The sequence below is a fragment of the Diabrotica virgifera genome, chromosome 6 (genome assembly GCF_917563875.1).
Source record: "Diabrotica virgifera virgifera chromosome 6, PGI_DIABVI_V3a".
Lineage (NCBI taxonomy): Eukaryota > Metazoa > Arthropoda > Insecta > Coleoptera > Chrysomelidae > Diabrotica > Diabrotica virgifera.
The window spans coordinates 121999575-122023192 of NC_065448.1; the positions used below are offsets into that span (position 1 = coordinate 121999575).

General features: G+C 35.5%; 2 protein-coding genes across 2 annotated transcripts in view; one reads left to right on the top strand and one right to left on the bottom strand.

The window, feature by feature from the left end:
• LOC114339634 (uncharacterized) overlaps nt 1-23618 on the top strand; it is a 384539-nt gene that overhangs the window by 27070 nt on the left and 333851 nt on the right. The gene's annotated exons all lie outside the window — the stretch shown is intronic.
• Nucleotides 939-1703, bottom strand: LOC126885987 (uncharacterized; the record flags this gene model as incomplete). The annotated part of the gene is made up of 1 exon (XM_050652826.1): nt 939-1703. A coding segment is annotated over one exon (753 nt), but the record flags the coding sequence as incomplete, so codon positions are not given.

The window sequence follows — 23618 nt, forward strand, 5'->3', positions numbered from 1 at the left end:
ATATCCACAAAAATTTAATTCAGTTTACAACTGGGACAGTAATAAAAAGAATGGACTTTGCAAATATGTTTATGATATATACAACATAATAATAATTAGTCTTGTTATCGTTTTTCGGGCAAGTTTACAGCGTGCTCGTTTAGTAGGTGGAGTTAGATTGCCCATAGACGGTTCATTAGCATTTCGATCTTGTCTACTTGTTTCTGCTCGTGTCCTTTTTACCAGTTCTTGAGAGCCTTTAGATATTGGTATAATTTTTCTGGAAATGATGGATGGTTTCATTAGCTTTTTCCCAATTCCTCAAGAAAAATGCGCCGTTTTTCCAGTTTATTGGTATTCCATTCATGGACGGCCTTATAAAACTATTTAGGGGGGGGGGGGGCAGACTTGAAGATTGTTACGTTCCAAACTTGAAGTAGGAAGTCCCACCTCTATTTTCAATAATTTAAACAATTCTTGACATGTTAAATCGGTTGCCTATTTTAATAATAATTGACATTATAATCAAGGTGGCGAAAAATGAAACCTTAGTGGTTTTTAAATAGGGGTAATGCCTATCAAACTTTTCTGAAGTTAAAGAAAATGTGAACTAAGAAACTAATCCACTTTTGTGAAGAAACTAATTTAGATCGTTCTTCTTAGAGATATCTTGGAATATTTAGGATGACAAAATTTAAATGTTTGAATTTCGGTATTATTCGGTGACCTCCGTGTGTCCAGTGTGTCAGACGTTCGGGAACACAACGGAGAAGAACGTCATTTTGGGTTTGACGGTTGCACCTGAAAGTTCGTGCTAGTTTAAAAACGGCATTCTATTTTTTGCTGCTGTTCCATGTGGGATCTGGTCTAGTACAAACTGTGTGGATGTTCAAGGGGGATTTTCCGCCTTCGTGAAAGGATTTTTTAAAATATCCACAACTTCGTTCATCATCATTCTCTTTGCCTTATCCCTATGCGGGGTCGGCTTCCCTAATTGCATTTCTCCACACAATTCTATCTTGGGCCATATCAATGTTAATCCCCTTTACCAACATGTCCTGCCTTATCGTCTCCCCCCAGGTCTTCTTTGGTCTTCCTCTCCTACTCCTTCCAGGAATCTGCACTTCAGCTATTCTTCGTATTGGGTGGTTAACGTCTCGACGTTGAACATGACCAAACCATCTTAACCTATGCTCTCTCATTTTGGCATCAATTGGTGCCACACCTAGACTTCCCCTAATATACTCATTTCTAATTTTATCCTTCTTTGTCACTCCACTCATCCATCTAAGCATTCTCATTTCCGCCACATGCATTTGCTGTTCCTCTTTCTTTTTCACTGCCCAACATTCAGTTCCGTACATCATAGCTGGTCTTATGGCTGTTTTATAGAATTTTCCCTTCAGCTTCATTGGAATTTTTCTGTCACACAACACACCACTCGCTTCTTTCCACTTCATCCATCCAGCCCTAATTCTACTGCATGCATCTCCATCTATTTCTCCATTACTCTGTAATACCGATCCTAGGTACTTAAAACTATTGCTTTTTACAATCATTTCACCATCCAAAGATACCATTTTATTTGTAGTAGCTCCATCTTTAAATGAACATTCCAAATACTCTGTTTTTGTCCTACTAAGTTTTAAACCTTTTTCCTCCAGAGCTTGTCTCCACTGTTCCAGTTTTTGTTCTAAGTTTCTTTCACTATTTCCTACTAACACGACATCATCAGCATACATTAAGCACCATGGAATGTTACCCTGTATTTTCGCTGTTATCTGGTCCAAAACTAATGAGAATAAATACGGACTAAGCACAGAACCTTGATGCAATCCTACTTTCACATGAAATTTATCAGTCTCTCCCACACCTGTCCTAACACTAGTCGTTACTCCCTCATACATATCCCTCACAATCTTTACATATTCACCAGGGACTCCTTTCTTATTGAGTGCCCACCACAGAATCTCTCGAGGAACTCTATCATATGCTTTCTCAAGATCAATGAATACCATATGAGCGTTTGTTTCTTTACTCCTGTATTTTTCCATCAACTGCCTTATAGTGAAAATTGCATCTGTTGTTGATCTACCCTGCATAAAGCCAAATTGATTCTCGGATATTTCGGTCTCTTCACGTATCCGTCTATCAATTACTCTTTCCCATATTTTCATGGTGTGGCTAAGCAGTTTTATAGCCCTGTAGTTTGTACATTGTTGTATATCTCCCTTGTTTTTGTAAACAGGTACCAGTATACTGCTTCTCCATTCGTCTGGCATTTGTCCAACTTCCATAATTCTATTAAATAGACCTGCTAGCCACCTTGTTCCTGTCTCTCCCAATGCTCTCCATACTTCCCCAGGAATATCATCTGGTCCTACCGCTTTTCCTTTCTTTATTTTTTGAAGCGCTTGAGCCACTTCCTCATTGGTTATTTTGGTGACCATTGCTGCTACTGTCTCCGTTGACTCTACAGGCTGTCTGTCAAATTCTTCATTTAATAAGCTGTCAAAGTACTTTCTCCATCTCTTTTTGACATCCCTTTCGTGAACTAGTATTTTATTATTTTCATCTCGGATACATCTAATCTGATTAAAATCTTTTGCTTTCTTTGCTCTCTGTTTGGCTATTTTATATATCTTCGTTTCGCCTTCCCTGGTATCAAGTTGATCGTATAGGTTTGAATACGCTTCTGCTTTAGCTTTTGCTACTGCTACTTTCGCTTCCTTTTTGGCGACCATATAGTTTTGAAGATCTATGTCCGATCTGGTTTCTTGCCACTTTTTATATAATTTTCTCTTCTCTTTTATTTTTCCTTGTACTTCATTTGACCACCACCAAGTCTCTTTATCTTCAAACTTCTTTCCTGACGTTTTCCCAAGTATTTCAATAGCCGTCTCTCTAATAATATTGGCCATTTTTCTCCAAATTGTGTTAGGGCTTCCTTTCATGTTCCAACATATTTTTTCTACTATTCTTTCCCTGAATAGACCTTCCTTCTCATCTTTTAGCATCCACCACTTGATTTTTTGTGGTCCTCTCCGATATTTTTGTTTAGTTTCGCTTTTTACTTCGATGTCCAGAACAAGCAGCTTATGTTGTTGGCTTACTGTCTCACTAACTATTACCTTGCAGTCCTTGCATTCACGTATGTCTTCTTTCCTTATCATGAAGTAGTCTATTTGGGATTGATGTTGTCCACTTTTGTAGGTAATAAGTTGAGTTTCTCTCTTTTTAAAGAATGTGTTAACAATCGCCATATCCAATGCTGTTGCTAATTCTAGCATGTCATCTCCAGCTTCATTTCTAGTTCCAAAGCCTAATCCCCCATGTATTGTTTGGGGGATTAGGCTTTGGAACTAGAAATGAAGCTGGAGATGACATGCTAGAATTAGCATGTCCACAACTTCGTTAAAAGCGGATTTAGCGTGCACGTGCCTATCCCAAAGTCGCATTTAAATCAAGAAATTAGCCTTTAATCACGAGTCCAATTTGGAATATTTTAAACCCCTAACCTGGCTAAAAAGGGTGAGTGTTAGAACATTTCGTTTTTTTTTAATTAATGAAAAAGTTGTAGTTATTTTTTATTCCATCTCTAGAAGAAAGCTATTCATATTTTCATAAGTTGCCATACCTTTAAAGTTGTTGCAAAGTTTTTTTTTTACTTTTACAAGTTTTTATCTTAATTATCGTCAAAAGGCAGATAAACAAATTGTTAAAATCTATATCTTTATTTCCAAATAATTATTTTAAACACGTATGGTAATTAGTGTTTTCTTTCTACAGGGTTCTTCTTGTTTCTGTCTGGTTGTAATTTTCAACTTGTCCAACATTGTCATACAAGTCTATGTACATCGGTACATCGTATTTTTGGAGTTCTGATCTACCTAATTAAGTCGCAGTGGGTTTACGAATGGTACTTTTGGAGTTTGGAGTGGAGACACACTGTCCTATAACGAGGAGGCCACGCGGTGAAGTATATATTTGATTGAATATTCGACGTATGGATCGATAATAATTAGTTTTCGACGGAAAATTTAAGCGCCGGGCCGTCTAATTTGTTTATGGGATACGATAGTTTTTTTTAAAGATTATTTGCGGTTTGTTTTTATTTTAATATTTACAAAATACTTTACACAGTTTTTAAAGATTATTTGCAGTTTAGTTTATTCGTTTAATATTTACACATACCTAGTATAATTTTGTAAACTGCGTCTAAGGGGGGATTAAATATTTGAAATAGATTTATTTTTTTATATTATTGTCTGCGCACGCACTTGAGCTCTCGTGGTGTCCTATTTGGGTTAATTATTTTTTTTTTGTTGGTATTGAACCACACACCCCTTAGCGTCGGGTACTTTTAATACGTCTTACCTTTTACCTTGCAATTCAATAGAAATAACATAAATATGCATTTTTGTTAGTCAAGTAGAAGCCGCATTTTTATATTCTTTTTTTATTAAGCCTATGGTAAAGTTAAATAAAATAATTGTAATATGTAATTGTTTTCAAATATCTTGAGAATATATTTATTAAAATTGAATAATTGCTAATCTCAGACAATTTCATTTATTTTTTTTTATCTATTCAGGTTGTATACTTTACTTAGTATTTTGGTAGTAAACCTATTGGTAAGTTGGTGGTTTATTAAATAGTAACGTAAGGAAGGCTGAGGCCCCTTATATAGCTTCAGATTATTTTTGTTTTGTGGACCGCACGACCATCTCCACTGTTTTGTCTAGCCGCGAGCCATCCCAGACTGTCACCGTATAGTACTTTTCTTTCCGGGTGTACGTCTGATTTATATGTAGTACATTTTGGTAATTTTTTTATATAGGTTCGGTTCTGTACGCCACAAGATGTTGCACATTATATTTTGTATACTTAGGATAACCATATATAATTTAAAGCACCCGAAAAGCACGCCCCCCCCCTGTCCATTGCCCATGAGGTGGGCGCCCAAATTGGATATTTATTAAAGCCCATAACAGGAACGCGTTGTAGGCAGAAATGTACAGCAGATTATAAAAAACAATAATTGGCCAGCGATTTATCTCTTCCCACATGTATACGTGCCAACAAGTAATCTAGAGTATCCACTGCTTCCTTGTTGGAATTGTAATATAAAATAATTTACTTAGCTTTTTCATTTGATGAAAGTGATGCATGATGCATCGATTCATGATGCAAAGTACTCATAAGAACAACATTTTTATTATTTTTAGGAATATTGTCAACAACAGTGGTATCCTGCGTGAAGCAAAAAAGACGAGCTATAAACTAATCGCGATTTTTGCTGAAAGCTCCGGTTTATTTTACTTATAGTCCCCGGCATTGTATCTACTTTGTTTTAGAAGAAATTGTCCTAAATTTTACACGTTACACGTTACAATCTTTTACACGTAATATTGTGGCGTTCCAAATCACTACTCAAGATACACATCACACGCATTACTGTATAGATCTTCAATTTTAGAGCATAAGAAATTTTACTGTTCATAATTACATAAAACAAAAAACTTTTGTGCCATATTTCGCTGGCTTGCTTGGAATGTACCATTTGAAGGGAGAGCAGCCTCTAAAGGCAACTAGTTGCTTATCCACGGTAACATTTTCATCAGGGTTAAAAAATTTTGGTACATTTTCTACCTATGTTTCCTAAATTTCACGTATTGTAGCCAGTCTATCAAAACGTCTCCTATCTTGTCTAGTAGTTTTGTTATCAAAACGTATTACTTGCAACTTTTTGTAAATATATCAAGCCACATTGTTGATTGAAATATACTACGACCCATTTCTTCATTCCACAAGCTTTTAGTTGATTCACCATGGGACTTATAAACTCAAGCTAAATACAAAAGAACAATGTATGCCTGGAAACCAACTTTATTCATGCCTTTCCAGTTGGTTCCAAAGACATGCTGTCCGTCCATGTTGGTCATATTTATAATTTGGTTTGCAACATCGTCCAGCTATGTACTACAGTTTATTTTACAAGTTCTAGCTTGTAGAAACCTGTTTTTATTTACAGACGTATCTGGCTGACAAACAAAGAGGTACTGCCAATATAGAATACTGCCAACTAAACACACATACACAGGTAATTTTTAACGGTTTAAATACGCGGGTCATATTGACCCGAACGTGCCCTAGGTAACAATTTAATTTTTAAAATCAATGGGAAAATCCCAATAGTTGGCTGCATACCATAGTTTAAAAAAACCTATACAGAAGTAAAAACTTCAAATTGTATTTTGGTATAAAATCGTTTATTTAAAAACTATCTAAAAGTCATCCACATGGATTGCAAAACGTTTTCGTTCTGATCAGAACATCTTCAGTGCCTGGAATGAAGTATTTCCACGTTAGATTAAGGCAAAAAGGTTAAAATTGTGACTGTTAATGAGAAAAATATGTGGAGAATACTTACATTCCGCAAAGTAGTTGTAACTAGCACGCCAATGAAGGTGGTAAGTTCATAATATATGGCTTACATTAAGAATTTTAATAAAATATTGTGACTACTAGTCGATGCTAAAAGATCAAATTATGTATGTGCCTAAAGAGCAAGTACCTAGTTTTTTCGAGCAGGGAAGCATGTTGCTCTTTAGGCAGATACATAATTTAATCTTTTAACATCGACTAGTAGTCACAATATTTTATTAAAATTTATAATGTAAGCCATATATTATGAAGTTACCATCTTCATTGGTGTGCTAGTTACAACTACTTTGCGAAATGTAAGTATTCTCCACATATTTTTCTCATTAACAGTCACAATTTTAACCTTTTTGCCTTAATCTAACGTGGAAATACTTCATTCCAGGCACTGAAGATGTTCTGATCAGAACGAAAACGTTTTGCAATCCATGTGGATGACTTTTAGATAGTTTTTAAATAAACGATTTTATACCAAAATACAATTTGAAGTTTTTACTTCTGTATAGGTTTTAATTTAATTTTTATCAAAAAAATCAGGAAGTTGATTGTTTATCTCATACGCAATTGATGCCTGGTTGCACCAAAAGATCTTAATCTCCAGCTTAGCTAAGCTCTACTTATAGATAGGGCCTCCTTGAGTATCACTTACATTGCACCATAATTTTCTATTCTTACCTTATTATGAATTATATCTATAACTATAATCTGATATTTTTATTATAATATATCCAGATTTAGCCATACGGCTCACACTCCCTCTAAGGGGAAAATTGACTCATCCCAGATACCTACGGTATCAAAAGGATTGAGCTCTGGTGGGACTCTTTCCGTGTTATCGAGCCCTAGGTGACTTGGAATGCAGGTGTATCTCCCAAAAATTTTCGTACACTTCTGGCCGTCGCGAGTAGTACAGCTTTCTGCATGGTCTTATAAAGATGTTCATTCAGACCCAGCTTTTTTATGCTTTCGAGGAGGGTCTTCGGAATGACTCCAGTAGTAGACATGATAATCGGTATCGTCTGGGTACTTTGCATTCTCCATTGCCTTCGTATTTGAATTTCCAGATCTCTGTACTTGGCGATCTTTTCAGTAAATTTACTACGGAGATTATTGTTGTTAGGTATCGCCACATCAATTAGTGTTGTTTGTTTTGTTAATTTATTAACTAGTACGAGATCTGGTCTATTATGTGCCACTGTTTGGTCTGTGAGCACAGTGCGGTCCCAGTATAGCTTGTAGTTGCCATCCTCAAGCATACTCTCAGGGACGTATTGATAATACGGGAGATGGTCCGTTTGGAGAAGTCCCAGCTTGATAGCTATCTCCTGATGAAGGATTTTTCCCACTGCGTCATGCCGTTCCTTGTATTCAGTTGCAGCAAATGCCTGGCAGCCCCCTGTAATATGTTGGATGGTTTCTTGGGCTTGACATCCATATCGGCATCTGTCGTTTTGAACCTGAGGGTCTTTGACGATATATTTCAGGTAATTTCTGGTTGGTATAACCTGATCCTGAATGGCCAGTATTGATCCCTCCGTTTCAGGGAACATCTTTCCTGATGTCAACCAATAGTTCGACGCTGTATTGTCGACATAGTCTTGGCTGACCTCATTGGGATGTCGCCCGTGTAGAGGTTTACCCATCCAGGTGCGCAGTTTTTCGTCTTTAGTGAGGTGGTTTATGCGCATTTCTGGTTCCCTCAGTTTAATCGGTGTTGTGTCATCTACTGCGCAGATAGCGCGATGTAGAGTAGATGTCTCAGCCTGCATCTGAAAATAAGTTCTTAAGTTAGCAATTTGTTTGTCTAATTGCTCACCTATATCCGTAAGTCCTCTTCCTCCTAAATTCCGTGGTAATGTCGTTCTTTCCACTGCACTTTTGGGATGGTGTTTTTGTGCCTTTGTAAGGTGCGTTCGTACTTTTCGCTGAAGATTTTCTATGTCCGTTTTTGTCCACTTAACAATGCCAAATGAGTAGCTAAGCGCGGAACATGCGTAGGTGTTTAGTGCCTTAAACAAATTTCTACTGTTAAGGTGTGAGCGAAGCAGCTGTTTTACCCTTCGTATAAACTCTGTAGTTATCTCTGTTTTCATTTGTTTATGGTCAATTTTCCGCGCTTGCTTTACTCCAAGATATTTATACATATCGTTTTCACCCATGGCCTCGATGTTCTGGCCATTTTGCATATCGAATCCTCCGGGCTGTACTTTTCCTCTGACTATATTTAAAATACGGCACTTTTCTAGCCCGAAGTGCATACTAATATCATTAGAAAAAGTTTCTACAGTTTTTAGCATCTCATCGAGTTGGTTGCGAGTGGAAGCCATTAATTTCAAATCATCCATGTACAATAAATGATTAAGCTTCGCCACCACATTGTTGTTATTTTTGATGCTAAAACCTGCGTCTGTGGAGTTTAATAGCTGAGATAGTGGGTTCATAGCTAGACAGAACCACAGAGGACTCAACGAATCTCCTTGAAACAGGCCCCGGCTGATTGCGATATTTTCAGTTTCGATGTTAATTTCACCAGGTATTTGAAGGTGAATTCTAGTTTTCCACTCTGTCATTATATGCTCTAAAAAGGTCACTATATTATCATCGACTTTATATATTCTCAATATATCTATAAGCCATTCATGCGGCACTGAATCAAAGGCCTTCTTGTAATCAATGAAGGCAGTAAAAAGATTCCTCTTTTTGGAATACGCCTGGTTAGAAATGACTGAGTCGATGATGAGTTGTTCTTTGCAACCCATGGAACCCTTAGCGCATCCTTTCTGTTGAGGCTCTATGATATTGTTCAGAGCACAGTGTTGGTAGATACGCCGGGCTACACAGGATGTGACCAATTTATACAAAGTTGGAAGACAAGTAATTGGGCGGTATTTGGCTGGATCTTGGGTGTTATTTTGATCCTTCGGTATTAAATAAGTGGTACCCTGAGTTAGGAATGCTGGTATATCCTGCGGATTAGAAATAACATGATTAATTAGTGTTGATAAGCACTCATGAACACTCCAAAACTTCTTGAGCCAAAAGTTTTGAACTCCATCTGGTCCAGGAGATTTCCAGTTATGAAGCTCTTTGATGATATTTGAGACTTCTTCAGTAGTGAAGGGTTCGTAAAGGGTAGTAATGTAGTGTTGGCAGTTCTGTGTCGTATCTTCTATCCACCCAGCATTGTTGTTAAGAGCAGCTGGTGTGGAAAGTTGATTTCCCCAAAACTCATGAATTTCTTCTTGGCTTGGGTAAGTCTTATCGACACGTTCTACAGTGGAATTGAGTTTTCGATAGAACGCCTTCTCAGAACTCTCAAAAAGAGCATTGTCGCTTTTGCGGTTGTTACTAACTTTGTACCTCCTTAGTCGCCCTGAATAAACGGAGAGTTTTTGTTTTAATGTATCCAGACACTGATGGGCTGTGTTGTTTTCTGGATCATATCTTGAGTGTCTTGCGGTACTCAGCATTATTTCTTCAGCTCTCCTGATGACTTTTCTACTTGTTACACCTCGTATGTATTCTGTGACTATACCAATATCCTTACGTAGTAATTCAATCTTTCCGAGCAGTCTTTTTTCCCAGGGTGCAATTCTGTTACCAGTTCTTTCGTTATTAGTACCCCGTCGTGTTCTGATCTTAACGCCCATTACATTAGCAATTGCTGTTGCTGCACAGTAGATTACCATGTGCAAATATTCTAATGTGTGGGCTTCTACGATATAATTGGGTAGGACTTCAGTGTTCACAATTTGTAACAGCGCCCCTAGTTTTTTACAAGAGTTTATTCGTGGTAGCGGTGGTCTGCTAAGTGGGTTTGTTCCATTAAACTCCTGTACCGCACGTGCCATTTCGCTTACTAGGTTATCACGTAACTCGTTGTTTTCCTGCTCTGTATTGCCAGGTTGAGTTTCTTGTATGGCAAGCTCAGGAATCTGCTCATGAACTTCAACAGGGACTGGATCTTCAATTACAACATCGTTATGAATCTCCCGTTCGACTTCGCTTCTGATGGTATTGCGTCGAGTCTCTGGGATAAGGTTGTTTCTTATAATTACCCGGTATTGGTCTGATACTCGTTGCTCCGATACTTGAATATCTGGGTATGTCCTGCAAAATTCGGCATACAGCTGTTGTCGGTAGCCGATTGTTTCTTGACCGAGGTTTGTCACCTTGTAGTAGAAGCGCAAAATGTTTTCATTAATGGACACAGTCCATTTCATGCGCTGCCTCGGTCGTCCCGCTTGAGTGAGCGCCGGCTGATGTTCCAGCGCAGCACCTTCGGCGGGTGGAGCTCTTGTTGTTGTTTGGCTCGCTTGTGGTTGTGATTGTGGTTGGGCTGTAGCTGATTGTATGACAGGGGCCCGCCTCCTCAACACCCTGCCACCGACGTCCCGTATGCTGTCACGTCCAGCGCCGGCTCCAGACGTGCCCTGGCGATCCCCAGGCAGCGATCCTAAACATAAATTATGATTCTCCATTCTCATGGGTGTGCATTTTATACCTACTGCCAGGTGTCAGTTTTTGTTCCACGGCAAGTATTCCTGCTACTCTCTGGGTATTGGCGCTACGAATACCCAGAAAGCATCCCCCATTCGCAGGGGGCCGCGCCTGATAGAAGAACTGACAAAAAACTCCCACAGGAATAAATTATAATATATTATTATTATAATTATATTATTTTAATTCTTATGTTATTCTCGTCTTAAGCTTAAGATATGTTGGTGCAACCGGGCATAAAAGACCTCATATTAGGTAATAAAGTCACGAAACACCAAATCGTTACGCCGCGTAGTAATTTGTAAAATAAGAAATAAATTATTTTTTGGGTCAAATAGACCCAAATAGGACAGCATGGTTAAACTTTCCAATTTGACACTATACATATACTTGATACTTTTTCTACTGCACATAATATAATAATTCAAACAACTAAAATCAACATAAAGATGGACTGGAAATAAACAAACCAAGATACGTTGAATGTTACAAGAAGCTCTCCCAAATAATGATTTAAAATATATCTACATTGTAAATCCCAAATCATGATTTCAAAAGTTTATGCATTGTAACTCATGATTCCGGTGTGCTCCTAGTAATATTCAACGTCTGTTGGTTTGTTTATTTCTAGTGCATCTTTTTTGTGATTTTAGTGTATGTAGTTACACTAAACGAAACAAGAAAACAATCGGATTGATAAAACTCTAGCTAGATAAAGAGCCAAAACCAATTGCGCTAAAAAATTGGTGAATATGAATTCGCTTACTTTGCGTTTATACACAACCAGGCTTAAATGGAATCACCATGTATTTAAAAGCAATAATTATGTCTTTTGAAAAACTTGTTATTGTTGCGAAGAATAAAAGTTTTTATTGGAAATTAACAGATAAAATACAGCTCGGTACGGTAAAGGTTATTTGCTTGAGTTGCAAATTGAACGAAAGTAAATAAATTAACTTTTGCTTCCAAAAAAGAAACTATGCCTAATGTGGGAATCTAGAACTTACAACTGGAAAAGATTATTGATCTTGTGGAGCAAGTACTGTTCTCATAGGAACATAGCTGCAGATCTAGGCGTAACACAGGGCGTTCTGTCCAAAACCTATGCTAGGTAACAGGCACAAGGAAAGTTCAAAAATAAAGCAAGGGAAAGTCGCCAAAAAGTAATACCGGCTCGCCACGATCGTTTAATTGTCCAATCAGCTGGAATACACCCAACCATTTCTCACCTGCAGCTCCAAAAGGCAGCTTTTGGAAGCTACAGGTGTAACTGTTTCAGTTGAAACGATAAAAAGAAGGGTTCGTGCCAAGAAGTATACAGCAGGAGACAGTTATGTATATGTATACAGTTTCCGAATTATCCAGGCAGCACAAGATTGATTGCATAAATTGATGTCTTCACCACCAAAACTGGAACATTGAGAATTGACAAAACGTGCTATTTTCAGAAAAAGTCAGGATTTGTGTAAAATATGATGACCCACGAAATCGTGTACATAGGGTCTAGGAAGACAAGCAAGAACGAACACTGTCAGATCTTTTCACAAATATAAAAGGGAAAGTGTAATTTTCTGGAGAGGAATTATTGTGATCCGTAAAAAAACCCCTTTAATTTTTATCACAACAACTTTAACTGCTCACAGGTATGTTGATAACATGTAGTTAGGCTCTGGGGAGGTGCAACAGGAAAAAATGTAATTTTCATGCATAATAATTGACCTCCACATACCATTCGAGTGATTAGAGATATCATTAAAGTAGAACGTATCCCTTGTTTGGAATGACCTGCTTGCTCACACGAGCGTAACCCTATAGAGTATTTGTGGGATATGCTTAAAAGAAAAATTAGAGCTCGCCGGGATAATCCACAAAACACCGCACGGCTAGTACAAGCTGCTCTTGAAGAATGGAGCAACCTACCACAACAAAATATTGATAATTTGATAAGAAGCGTGCCCACGAAAACTGAAGCTTGCATAAGGACAAGAGGTGATAACACTGACTACCAAAAAAAAAAATACAATTTAAACATTATTCGTTGAAATTTTTTATGCTATTGACTTTAAAACACATAGTTTCAATTTGTTTTTTAAATACTTTATTGTTTTGTTTAATTGTTAGGATTTTCACGAAAAGGATGTCAAAAAGAGATGGAGAATGTAATTTGACAGTTTATTAAATGAAGAATTTGACAGACAGCCTGTGGAGTTAACGGAGACAGTAACAGCAATGGTTACCAGAATAACAAACGAGGAAGTGGCTCAAGCGCTTCAAAAAATACAGAAAGGAAAAGCAGTCGGGCCAGATGATATTCCTGGGGAAGTATGAAGAGCATTGGGAGAGACAGGAATAAGTTGGCTAGCAGGTCTATTTAACAGAATTATGGAAGTTGGACAAATGCCAGAAGAATGGAGAAGCAGTATATTAGTACCTGTCTACAAAAACAAGGGAGACATACTACAATGTACAAATCACAGGGCTATAAAACTACTTAGCGACACCATGAAAATATGGGAGAGAGTAATTGATAGACGGATACGTGAAGAAACCGAAATATCCGATAATCAATTTGGCTTTATGCAGGGCAGATCAACAACAGATGCAATTTTCATTGTAAGGCAACTGACGGAAAAATACAGGAATAAAGAGACCAACGATCATATGGTATTCATTGATCTTGAGAAAGCATATGATAGAGTTCCTCGAGAGATTCTGTGGTGGGCACTCAATAAGAAAGGAGTCCCTGGCGAATATGTAAAGATTGTGAGATATATGTATGAGGGAGTAACGACTAGTGTTTGGACAGGTGTGGGAGAGACTGATAAATTTCAGGTGAAAGTAGGATTGCACGAAGGCTCGGCGCTTAGTCCTTATTTATTCTCATTAGTTTTGGACCAGATAACAGCGAAACTACACGGTAGCATTCCATGGTGCCTAATGTATGCTGATGATGTAGTGTTAGTAGGTAATAGTGAAAGAGACTTAGAACAAAGACTGGAACAGTGGAGAAAAGCTCTGGAGGAAAAAGGTACAGGTTACAGTTCTGGAAAACTTAGTAGGACAAAAACAGAGTATTTGTAATGTTTAATTAAAGATGCAGTTACTACAAATAAAATGTTATTTTTCGATTGGGAAATGATTGTGAATAGCAATAGTTTTAAGTACCTAGGACCGGTATTACAGAGTAATGGAGAAATATATGGAGATGCATGCAGTAGAATTAGGGCTGGATGGATGAAGTGGAAAGAAGCGAGTGGTGTGTTGTGTGACAGAAAAATTTCAATGAAGCTGAAGGGAAAATTCTGTAAAACAGCCATAAGACCGGCTATGATGTACGAAACTGAATGTTGGGCAGTGAAAAAGGAAGAGGAACAACGAATGAATGTGGCGGAAAAGGGAATACTTAGATGGATGAGTGGTGTGACAAAGAAGGATAAAATTAGAAATGAGTATATTAGGGGAAGTCTAGGTGTGCCACCAATTCATGCCAGAATGAGAGAGCATAGGTTAAGATGGTTTGGTCATGTTCACCGTCGAGAGGTGAATCACCCAATACGAAGAATAGCTAAAGTGCAGATTCCTGGAAGGAGTAGGAGAGGAAGACCAAAGAAGACCTGGGGGGAGACCTTAAGGCAGGACATCTTGGTAAAGGGAATTAACATTAATATGACCCAAGATAGAATTGTGTGGAGAAATACAATTAGGGAAGCCGAACCCGAATAGGGATAAGGCAAAGAAAATGATGATTGTTTTATTTAATTTTTATGTATTTGTTATTAAATTGCTTTAAAATAAATATTGTTTGACTTCCTGTATTCGTTTTTTTAAATTCGCACAAAATAATAAGAAATATCAGATGATTCCATATAAGTGTTGTTGAGTTTATTGATAAATATACAATTATTTCTATCCTTGTGGAATCAGTACTCACCGGATGTACCGCAGACATTCGGATACAATAATTGTAGCGACTTAATTAGCGTCTCTTTGTAAAGACAATGAAGTCGACTTTACTAAGTAACAAAGTAACACACACTACATATTACACTATAGATAATCTGAATTTTTATTTTCAGCATTTAGTATGTTAAATGAGAACTTACAAAAATTTTAGTTTACAGTACATTTATTATTTACGTTTCTTTTGTCACTTTCGAAATCGTTCTCAAAATAAAAATGAAGCAAAATATGTTGTTTTATTACATGGTAGGGGAACAAATGACTTGTTTTAACAAGAGTAAGTAGTAACACGGCTTTTTCCTAGTATATATAGGTCATTTGACCTTTATTAACCAATTTAGCTGACCCAATCTTATTCTCTTATCGCATTGCAATTGACACCGTCTAGCCAGTCATCCTACGATAGTTGCAAATAGTAATGTTGTGCATGTGCTTCATTATTATAAGGTAATATGTAATTTGAAACTCATAAAATTTTGGTTATCGCTATTGTTTAAAACGGAAATGTAACTTTCGGTGTTCATTTCTTTTCTAAATTTAGTTATATAAATGTTGCTTAACGATTTTACGATTAGGAAGTTATTTTTACAGTTATTTTAATAAATATACAGAAGTGTGCTACGGGGTTTGTTGAAAGAAAACGTTGGGGTTTGTTGTAACCTGTTACAACTTGCGCTCAATCTTACTAAATTTATAATTTACAATATAAAAACGTATTATTTAGTTTTTTTCTTCAATAATGAGACAATATAAAAGAAAATCAGAAAGAGCAACTCGAAGCCAGGAAGTAAAGTCTACGAATAAGCTTCATCAGAAGTTTTAGAGAATTCATGTAGCATAAGGCAAGCAAGTAAAACTTTCTGACTGTGTCATATACATATCTCAAAATTTACTCTCAAAATAATGAAAATCTACAAGTGGACTATGCTAAACCAGGGATAGTTTTTACAGCCGAAGAAGAAAATAAAATTGCTTCGTATATTCTGAAGTGCGCCGAAATATATTTTGAAAAGTTGAAAGACTGATAGGTTTTGTACACACTTGAAATGAATGAAAGAAGTGACAGAAGTATATTAAAGTGTGTAAATGTATTTTAATTTCCTTAGCTAAGCGCTTTCGACATAAAAGTCATCTTCAGAGCTAATGCTACAATAAAAAGTTAAAACAATAAGTAAAAAGATGTTCTAAGTACAAAGTTTTTTAACTTACGTCAATATATAAAAAGTACCGGCTACTTAGGATTGTATTTTCTTGCATCGCATTAAGAAATTTGTAATTCAGGTCCACCGTACAACTCCGGCTGATGAAAGCTAGTTTTAATTTTTAGTTTTTCTATGGTAAAACAATAAAAACAACCACTGGGACGATACATACATATAAATTTTTTAATTTTTTTTTTTTTTTAAATTTCATATGTATGTATCGTCCCAGTGGTTGTTTTTATTGTTTTACCATAGAAAAACTAAAAATTAAAACTAGCTTTCATCAGCCGGAGTTGTACGGTGGACCTGAATTACAAATTTCTTAATGCGATGCAAGAAAATACAATCCTAAGTAACCGGTACTTTTTATATATTGACGTAAGTTAAAAAACTTTGTACTTAGAACATCTTTTTACTTATTGTTTTAACTTTTTATTGTAGCATTAGCTCTGAAGATGACTTTTATGTCGAAAGCGCTTAGCTAAGGAAATTAAAATACATTTACACACTTTAATATACTTCTTTCACTTCTTTCATAAATATATTTTGGACTACTTCTCATATGGGTGTGAAAATTGGCTTACCAATGTGCCGTGAAACTCAGTGCTAAGCAACTTTCTTGTTATTGACTTCAAAATTATACAGTTGGTCCAGATTGGGTTCAAAATTTGGACATCTTGGAAACTAAAGCACCCTAAAATATGTCTATGTAGATATTGGCATTGGATCCGACTCGGTCCGACCGTCACATGTAACACCGTTGCCGCATCCTCTATTTTTTCATACTATCACGTTACAATTTTTTGTGATATTATATTTGTGTGTGAAATGTATCATTTTTGTATATTTTAGGTATGTTCTAATATGCAATGTATATATGTATAGGTTTTTACTTGATTATTTTAAATCATTGTTACGTTTAACTTGCTAGAAACCTTGTAATATTGTGTAATGTGTTAAAAGTAACTAGTTTTGAAACACCAATTAAGTAAAGTTTATTATGTTGTTGTTTTCACCAATTTTGAAAAAATGTGAAAACATTGAATTGTCCACGTCCGTCTGTCCGTCCGTCCGTCTTGTCTGTCTGTTTGCAAACTCAACTCCTCCGTCATTATACCAGGTAGAATGACAAATGAGGTGTCAAATGAAAGCTTATAATCCAAGGATGGTACTAAAGGTGAGAAGTTTGACATAGGCTGTCTGTCCTGCTGTCCGTCCGACCGCGAATATAACTCCTCCGTCACTATAACAGGTAGAATGACAAATGAGGTGTCAAATGAAAGCTTATAATCCAAAGATGGGAAATTTCTCACCTTTAGTACGATCCTTGTATTATAAGCTTTCATTTGACACCTCATTTTTCATTCTACCTGTTATAGTGACGGAGGAGTTATATTCGCGGTCAGACAGACGGACAGACAACCTAGATCTAATTTCCCACCTTTAGTACTATCCTTGGATTATAAGCTTTAATTTGACACCTCATTTATCATTATACCTAGTATAATGACGGAGAAGTAAATGTTATTATTCTATTATTCTTGTAGGTACATTTAAAATTGATTGAAATTATGAAAGAAATATATAGAAAACAGCATGGCAACACTGTACATAAAAATTCAGCCACATTCAGCTGTGCCGGCTGTGCGTTACATAGGGTGCTTTAATATCCAAGATGTCCCAAAATTTTATGCGTAGAAATTTACATTTATCTTTAAGAACCTGTACGAAATGTACCAAAAAATCAAAGAAATGTACCAAAAAATTATAATTCTCGTATTGTTAGAGCCTGCCCCTATAGATTATGTTACAACTAGCCCAAGCGCTGGTTAAGTTGTAACAAAGCACTTTTTTGTTAAAATGCTTAAAATTAATAAATACCAGTCTTTTTAATTTTTTTCATTTCAATGTTATCCAGAAAGAGTTAAACTAGCGTTTAGTGTTTAATTTGTTAAAATTGGGAAAATCGCTGTCAAGATAATTATATTTTATGAAAATTATTACAACTAGCCCCCTTCTCCCCTACTACAAAAATATCCTTAATTAATAATTTAATTGTATCTGCGTCATTCGCATTGAAAATTCATATATGTGTGTGTGGAGAAAAAGAGATGGCATTAGACAAATAATCTTTTTGCCACAGAATTTTGTTATAAAGATGTTTAAATTTTTATCTTAGATATATATGTGACAAATAATCATTTTGACACAGAATTTTGTTATAAAGATGTTTAAATTTTTATCTTAGAATCATTTATAAACTTGATTAAGATATTATGTATATATAGATTTGTCAGAATAAGGTAAAAGATTGCTGATGTTAACTGGAAGGCTAATGTTGAGGTCAATTAAACCCAAATATAAGTTTCGAGTCTGATAACTATGATTAGGACAATCAAAGAATACATGGTTGAGATCCCCGATGGACTCATTGTTACACGAACAGAAGGGAGTTACATAGATTCCACCCCTATGTAGATGCTCTGGAATAAGGCAATGGTTAAGTTTTAGCCGTTTTATTAATGAGGAATGTACTTTGTTAAAACTGTAGTTAAATTTAGGTATTCATCACTACTCTCTTTTTCTTATCCCTATGCGGGGTCGGCTCCCCTAATTGCATTTCTCCACACAATTATATCTTGGGTCATATCAATATTAATCCCCTTTACCAACATGTCCTGCCTTATCGTCTCCCCCAGGTCTTCTTTGGTCTTTCTCTCCTACTCCTTCCAGGAATCTGCACTTCAGCTATTCTTCGTATTGGGTGATTAACATCTGGACGTTGAACATGTCTAAACCATCTTAACCTATGCTCTCTCATTTTAGCATCAAATGGTGCCACACCTAGACTCCCAAGTAGCACCGAACGGGTTTATTAAGTCTTTTAAGGATGCTTTAAAACTGTAGAATAAAACTAAAATTAAAACCATTTGGTTTTTAAGTAAACCTTAAGGTAGCAATTAAACCGCTTTCAGCATAAAAGAAGGGAGTGAAAGAGGTCAATAACACCAAAAATAAAAACCTTTTTAAAACTTTATTTTCTTAAGCAACTTGTTTTAGAGCTGCTGTGAAGGTGCTTTTAAAACCATTTTAAAAGACACTTGGATATTTTCATAGCAAACTTAAAAAGGTTTCGTAAATGGAGACTTTTAAAGATGATTTACCATACTAAATGATTCTTTAAACCCATATACTCCATACAGGCCAACAAATTTTTACATGTGTTATGATAGGTACATACGCATTTGTAATCATAAAATAATAAAAAGTACTTGGTTATTTCGGACTGTCAAGGTAGAAAAGCACTTGCGCGCCCAACTTTATTGATAATGTTAACAAAAAGAGGTCTAAATAACTCACGCGCCCTAAAATTTCTAACTTTTGGCGATTAAAGAGTAAAAATGATAAAAAATTTAAATCCGAAAAATATTCATTTGAAAGAAAATTAATGTTATCTACAATTTTAACGTTTAAATGTTAAAATAAATCGAATGTATGTCTTTAAGTCGCTTTTATTTTTATGTAAGCCTTATATTGTAATCTATCATGGCTTTCAGCATCTCCAGAAAACATTATGGCCGAAATCAAAATAAAACTATTTGGTCTATCGACAGAGAATTGATAAGATCAAATGGTTTTATTTTATACCTTGCCAAGAGCATATATCCTACATAAAAGCAAGGTTGCCTTGAAATTAAAACCGTTTAGTTTTAATGCTGCTGTCAATAATGCCACTCGGTTTTAATGTGAATCTAACCCTAAAATCGAGACGTCGTGCGTCGTAGTGCTGTGTGTGTTGTATTTTTCTTTTAAAATGACCAGTTCGTTTATATTTTAAGTACTTGCGACATATTTCTTCCATACTAACAGTAATTCCACTTTTTACAACACACTACACCATGTTTCGCTCTAAAACAAATGGCCGACTATTTTGGACATGAAAGAAGAGGGGATGGGTTTAGTTTTAGTGTTTCTAGTAAGAAGCATAGTTTAGTCTATACGATAATCAAATTGATTCAGTTAAAGTGTTTGGTTTTAATATAGCCTACTAATTGCTTTTAAGAAAGCAACTTTAAAGACAACTACAAAAATAGTTTTAAGGCATATGTTTTACTGACATAATAGTCTTGAGATCAAGTAGTTTTAATAATAGGTTTTATTAGTTATATTAGGAGAATCTTTAAAACTGCTTTAAAACTAAAAGGTAACAAAAAAGAATCCAATAAAACCAAACAGTCCGGAAGTTGTTTATAAAACTGATTAGTTTTAAAGTGAACTGAGAATAAACCATTTTAAAACTACAATAAGACAAATTATCTATTAAGATTAATTAGTCTTATTTGATACTCTTATTAGATACTTTAAAACTAGTGACAAATGCTTAACAGATTTAAAGTTCTGGAAGTATATCTAGAAGGTAACTTTAAAACCATTATCTTCTTATTTACCACGATAAATCCTTTATAAACCTAAAGTAAAACTAAAATATTTTTATTGTGCTACTTGGGCTTCCCCTAATATACTCATTTCTAATTTTATCCTTCTTTGTCACTCCACTCATCCATCTAAGCATTCTCATTTCCGCCACATGCATTAAAATGAGGCATTTTTTTAGATAATACTGGATGAATAGAAAAATAATGATTTCTTAATGTCTGCGGAACATCTTCGTATTTGGACCTGCATCTTTCCATGCCAACACTTCTGATAATAGAAAATAGGTCTTTAAAAGTTTAAAGCAGTTGTGATTTCTGGTGTCTCAGATATATTTTTTGCCATTCCATCCACTATTTCGTTTCTAACTACTCCACTCTGTCCTTTAACCTACAATAAAGTTACTATTGTTTTTTGGTGATTTTAGATTATGTAATATTTTTTTATATCAAGAATAATGAAGTTTTGGAAATTATCTAATGGATGGCTACAAATAGCTTGTAGTGGAAGTTTGAACTGGTATACATTTATTGGGGACTAATTCATTAGATTACAGGAAATTTACTTTAACTTGAGAATGTACAATCAGAAAAACGTAATATGTGATATGTCTTTAGAGACACAACCACACTCAAATATGACCGTAAATTATCTCGTAAAAGTAATAACAATATAAATTAACATTTACTTTCAATATTTAAATATTTACATTTACTTTCATATATAAAAATATAATTATACAGGGTGTTTCATTAATAATTGTCCATATAGTAACTGGAGAAACCTTAGCACAAAATACGAAGATTTAACCTAAAACACTTAAATAAAATGTGGTTCCTTACTGAGTTACAGGGTGTTTTATCTAAAAATTTAAAAATTATTTTTGCTCAGCATTTTAAAACTATTCAACGTATCCTTTTCATACTTGGCAGAAAGTGCGACTACTAGACACCCTACTAAATTATGATAAACAAATGTTTCTAGCTACTACCAGAGGCGTACGACAGGGGATGGTGAATGGTTGACCCTTCTCAAATTCTACGCCACTGGAGGAATTACTATTTTAGTGCTATTTTTAAATTCTCCAATACTTTATACGTAAATAATATACTCTTCATTAGTAACGATAAAGTCATTCGTTTTCGAGATATTTGAAGTTAAATATGAAACGGCACAGTTATTTTGACTAATTTATGATATGATTCATATGATTAAAATTTAAAAATTATTTGTACCCAGTACTTTAAAACTATTTGGCTTATCCTTATCATACTTGGCAGAAAGTGTAAGTACTATTCACCCTACTAAATTAAGATAAATAAACGTTTCTAGCTACAACCAGAGGCGTACGACAGGGGATAGCGGCTGGTTGACCCTTCCCAAATTCTACGCCACTGACGAAATTGCCATTTTAGTGTAATTTTTTGATTTTGCAATACTTTTTATGTAAATAATATACTCTTTATTCGTAACGATAAAATGATTAGTTTTCGAGATATTTGAAATTAAAAATGAAGCGACACAATACATTAATCAAAATAACCGTGTCGTTTCATTTTTAACTTCAAAGATCTCAAAAACTAATGCCTTTATCGTTACGAATGAAGAGTATATTATTTTCATAGAAAGTATTGGAGAATCCAAAAATTGAACTAAAATAGCAATTTCGCCAGTGGCGTAGAATTTGGAAAGGGTCAACCATTCACTTTCCCCCGTCGTACGCCTCTGGTAATAGCCAGAAACGTTTCTTTAACATAATTTAGTAGCTTGCACAGTACTTATATTACCTGCCAAGTATGAAAAGGATACGTCGAATATTTTGAAAATGCTGAGCAAAAATAATTTTTAAATTTTTAGATAAAACACCCTGTAACTCAGTAAGGAACCACATTTTATTTAAGTGTTTTACGTTAAATCTTCGTATTTTGTGCTAAGGTTTCTCCAGTTACTATATGGACAATTATTAATGAAACACCCTGTATATTGGTAAACACACCGAGTATATGTGAAAATCATTCGTAAAGTGAGGCAAGGCTGTATTTTTTTTCCTCTAATTTTTCCTCTACCCAGAAACAGTACTTATCGAAGCTTTACACAAAACTGAAAAAGAATCTAGAAGGCCTACAAATCCTTATGAACAAAATCACGTGTTACCGTCAACAAGATGGACTTAGTGTAAATGTCTTCTTCTTCTTCTTCTTCCTCTTTATAAGCAATTCTGCTTGTTCATTGGCGGATTGATACCTCTATGGAAGGTTGTCGCTCCATCTTTTGCGCGGTCGGCCGATACTTCTTCTGCCGATTGGTGATTTATCTCGTGCTATTTTGACCACACGTGTCTCCCCCATTCTGGTTATATGGTTGTTCCATTCTTTTTTTCTATTTAGTGTCCATTCGTTTATACACTGTACGTTACATTGTCTTCTAACATCTTCGTTCCTCTTTCGATCTCTCAGTGTATTTCCTGTAATTCTTCTCAGTACTCTCATCTTTGCCGTTTCCAGTAGTCTTTGTGTTGTGGCTGTATCGGGTCTTGTTTCTGATGCATATGTCATTATTGGTCTTACACTGGCTTTATAAATTCTTGACTTCATCTCAGTGTTAATATGTCGGTTTCGCCATATAGTGTTATTAAGGCATCCTGCCAATCTATTTGCTTTTTGTATTTGATTTCTCACTTCTTTGTCTAGGTCTCTGTAACTTGACAATGTAATTCCAAGGTATTTTACTTCCATTACTTGTTCAATACTGATACCATCAATTTCTATTTTGCATCTGATAGTTTCTTTACTGATTACTAAAGTTTTAGTTTTTTGAGATGAAATTGTCATATTGAATTCTTTTGCTCTTATGTTAAATCTGTGGACTAATCTTTGCAGACTATCTTCATCTTGGGCTATCAATATTGCGTCGTCTGCGTAGCAGAGTATTTTTACTTCTTTGTTTCCCATTCTATATCCTCTTCCTTTGTTGACGTTTTTGATGATTTCATCCATGATTAAATTGAAAAGCAGAGGACTTAATGAGTCTCCCTGTCTTATTCCGCTGCCTATATCTACAGGTTCTGTAAGTTGTCCATCTATTCTGACTTCCATCTTG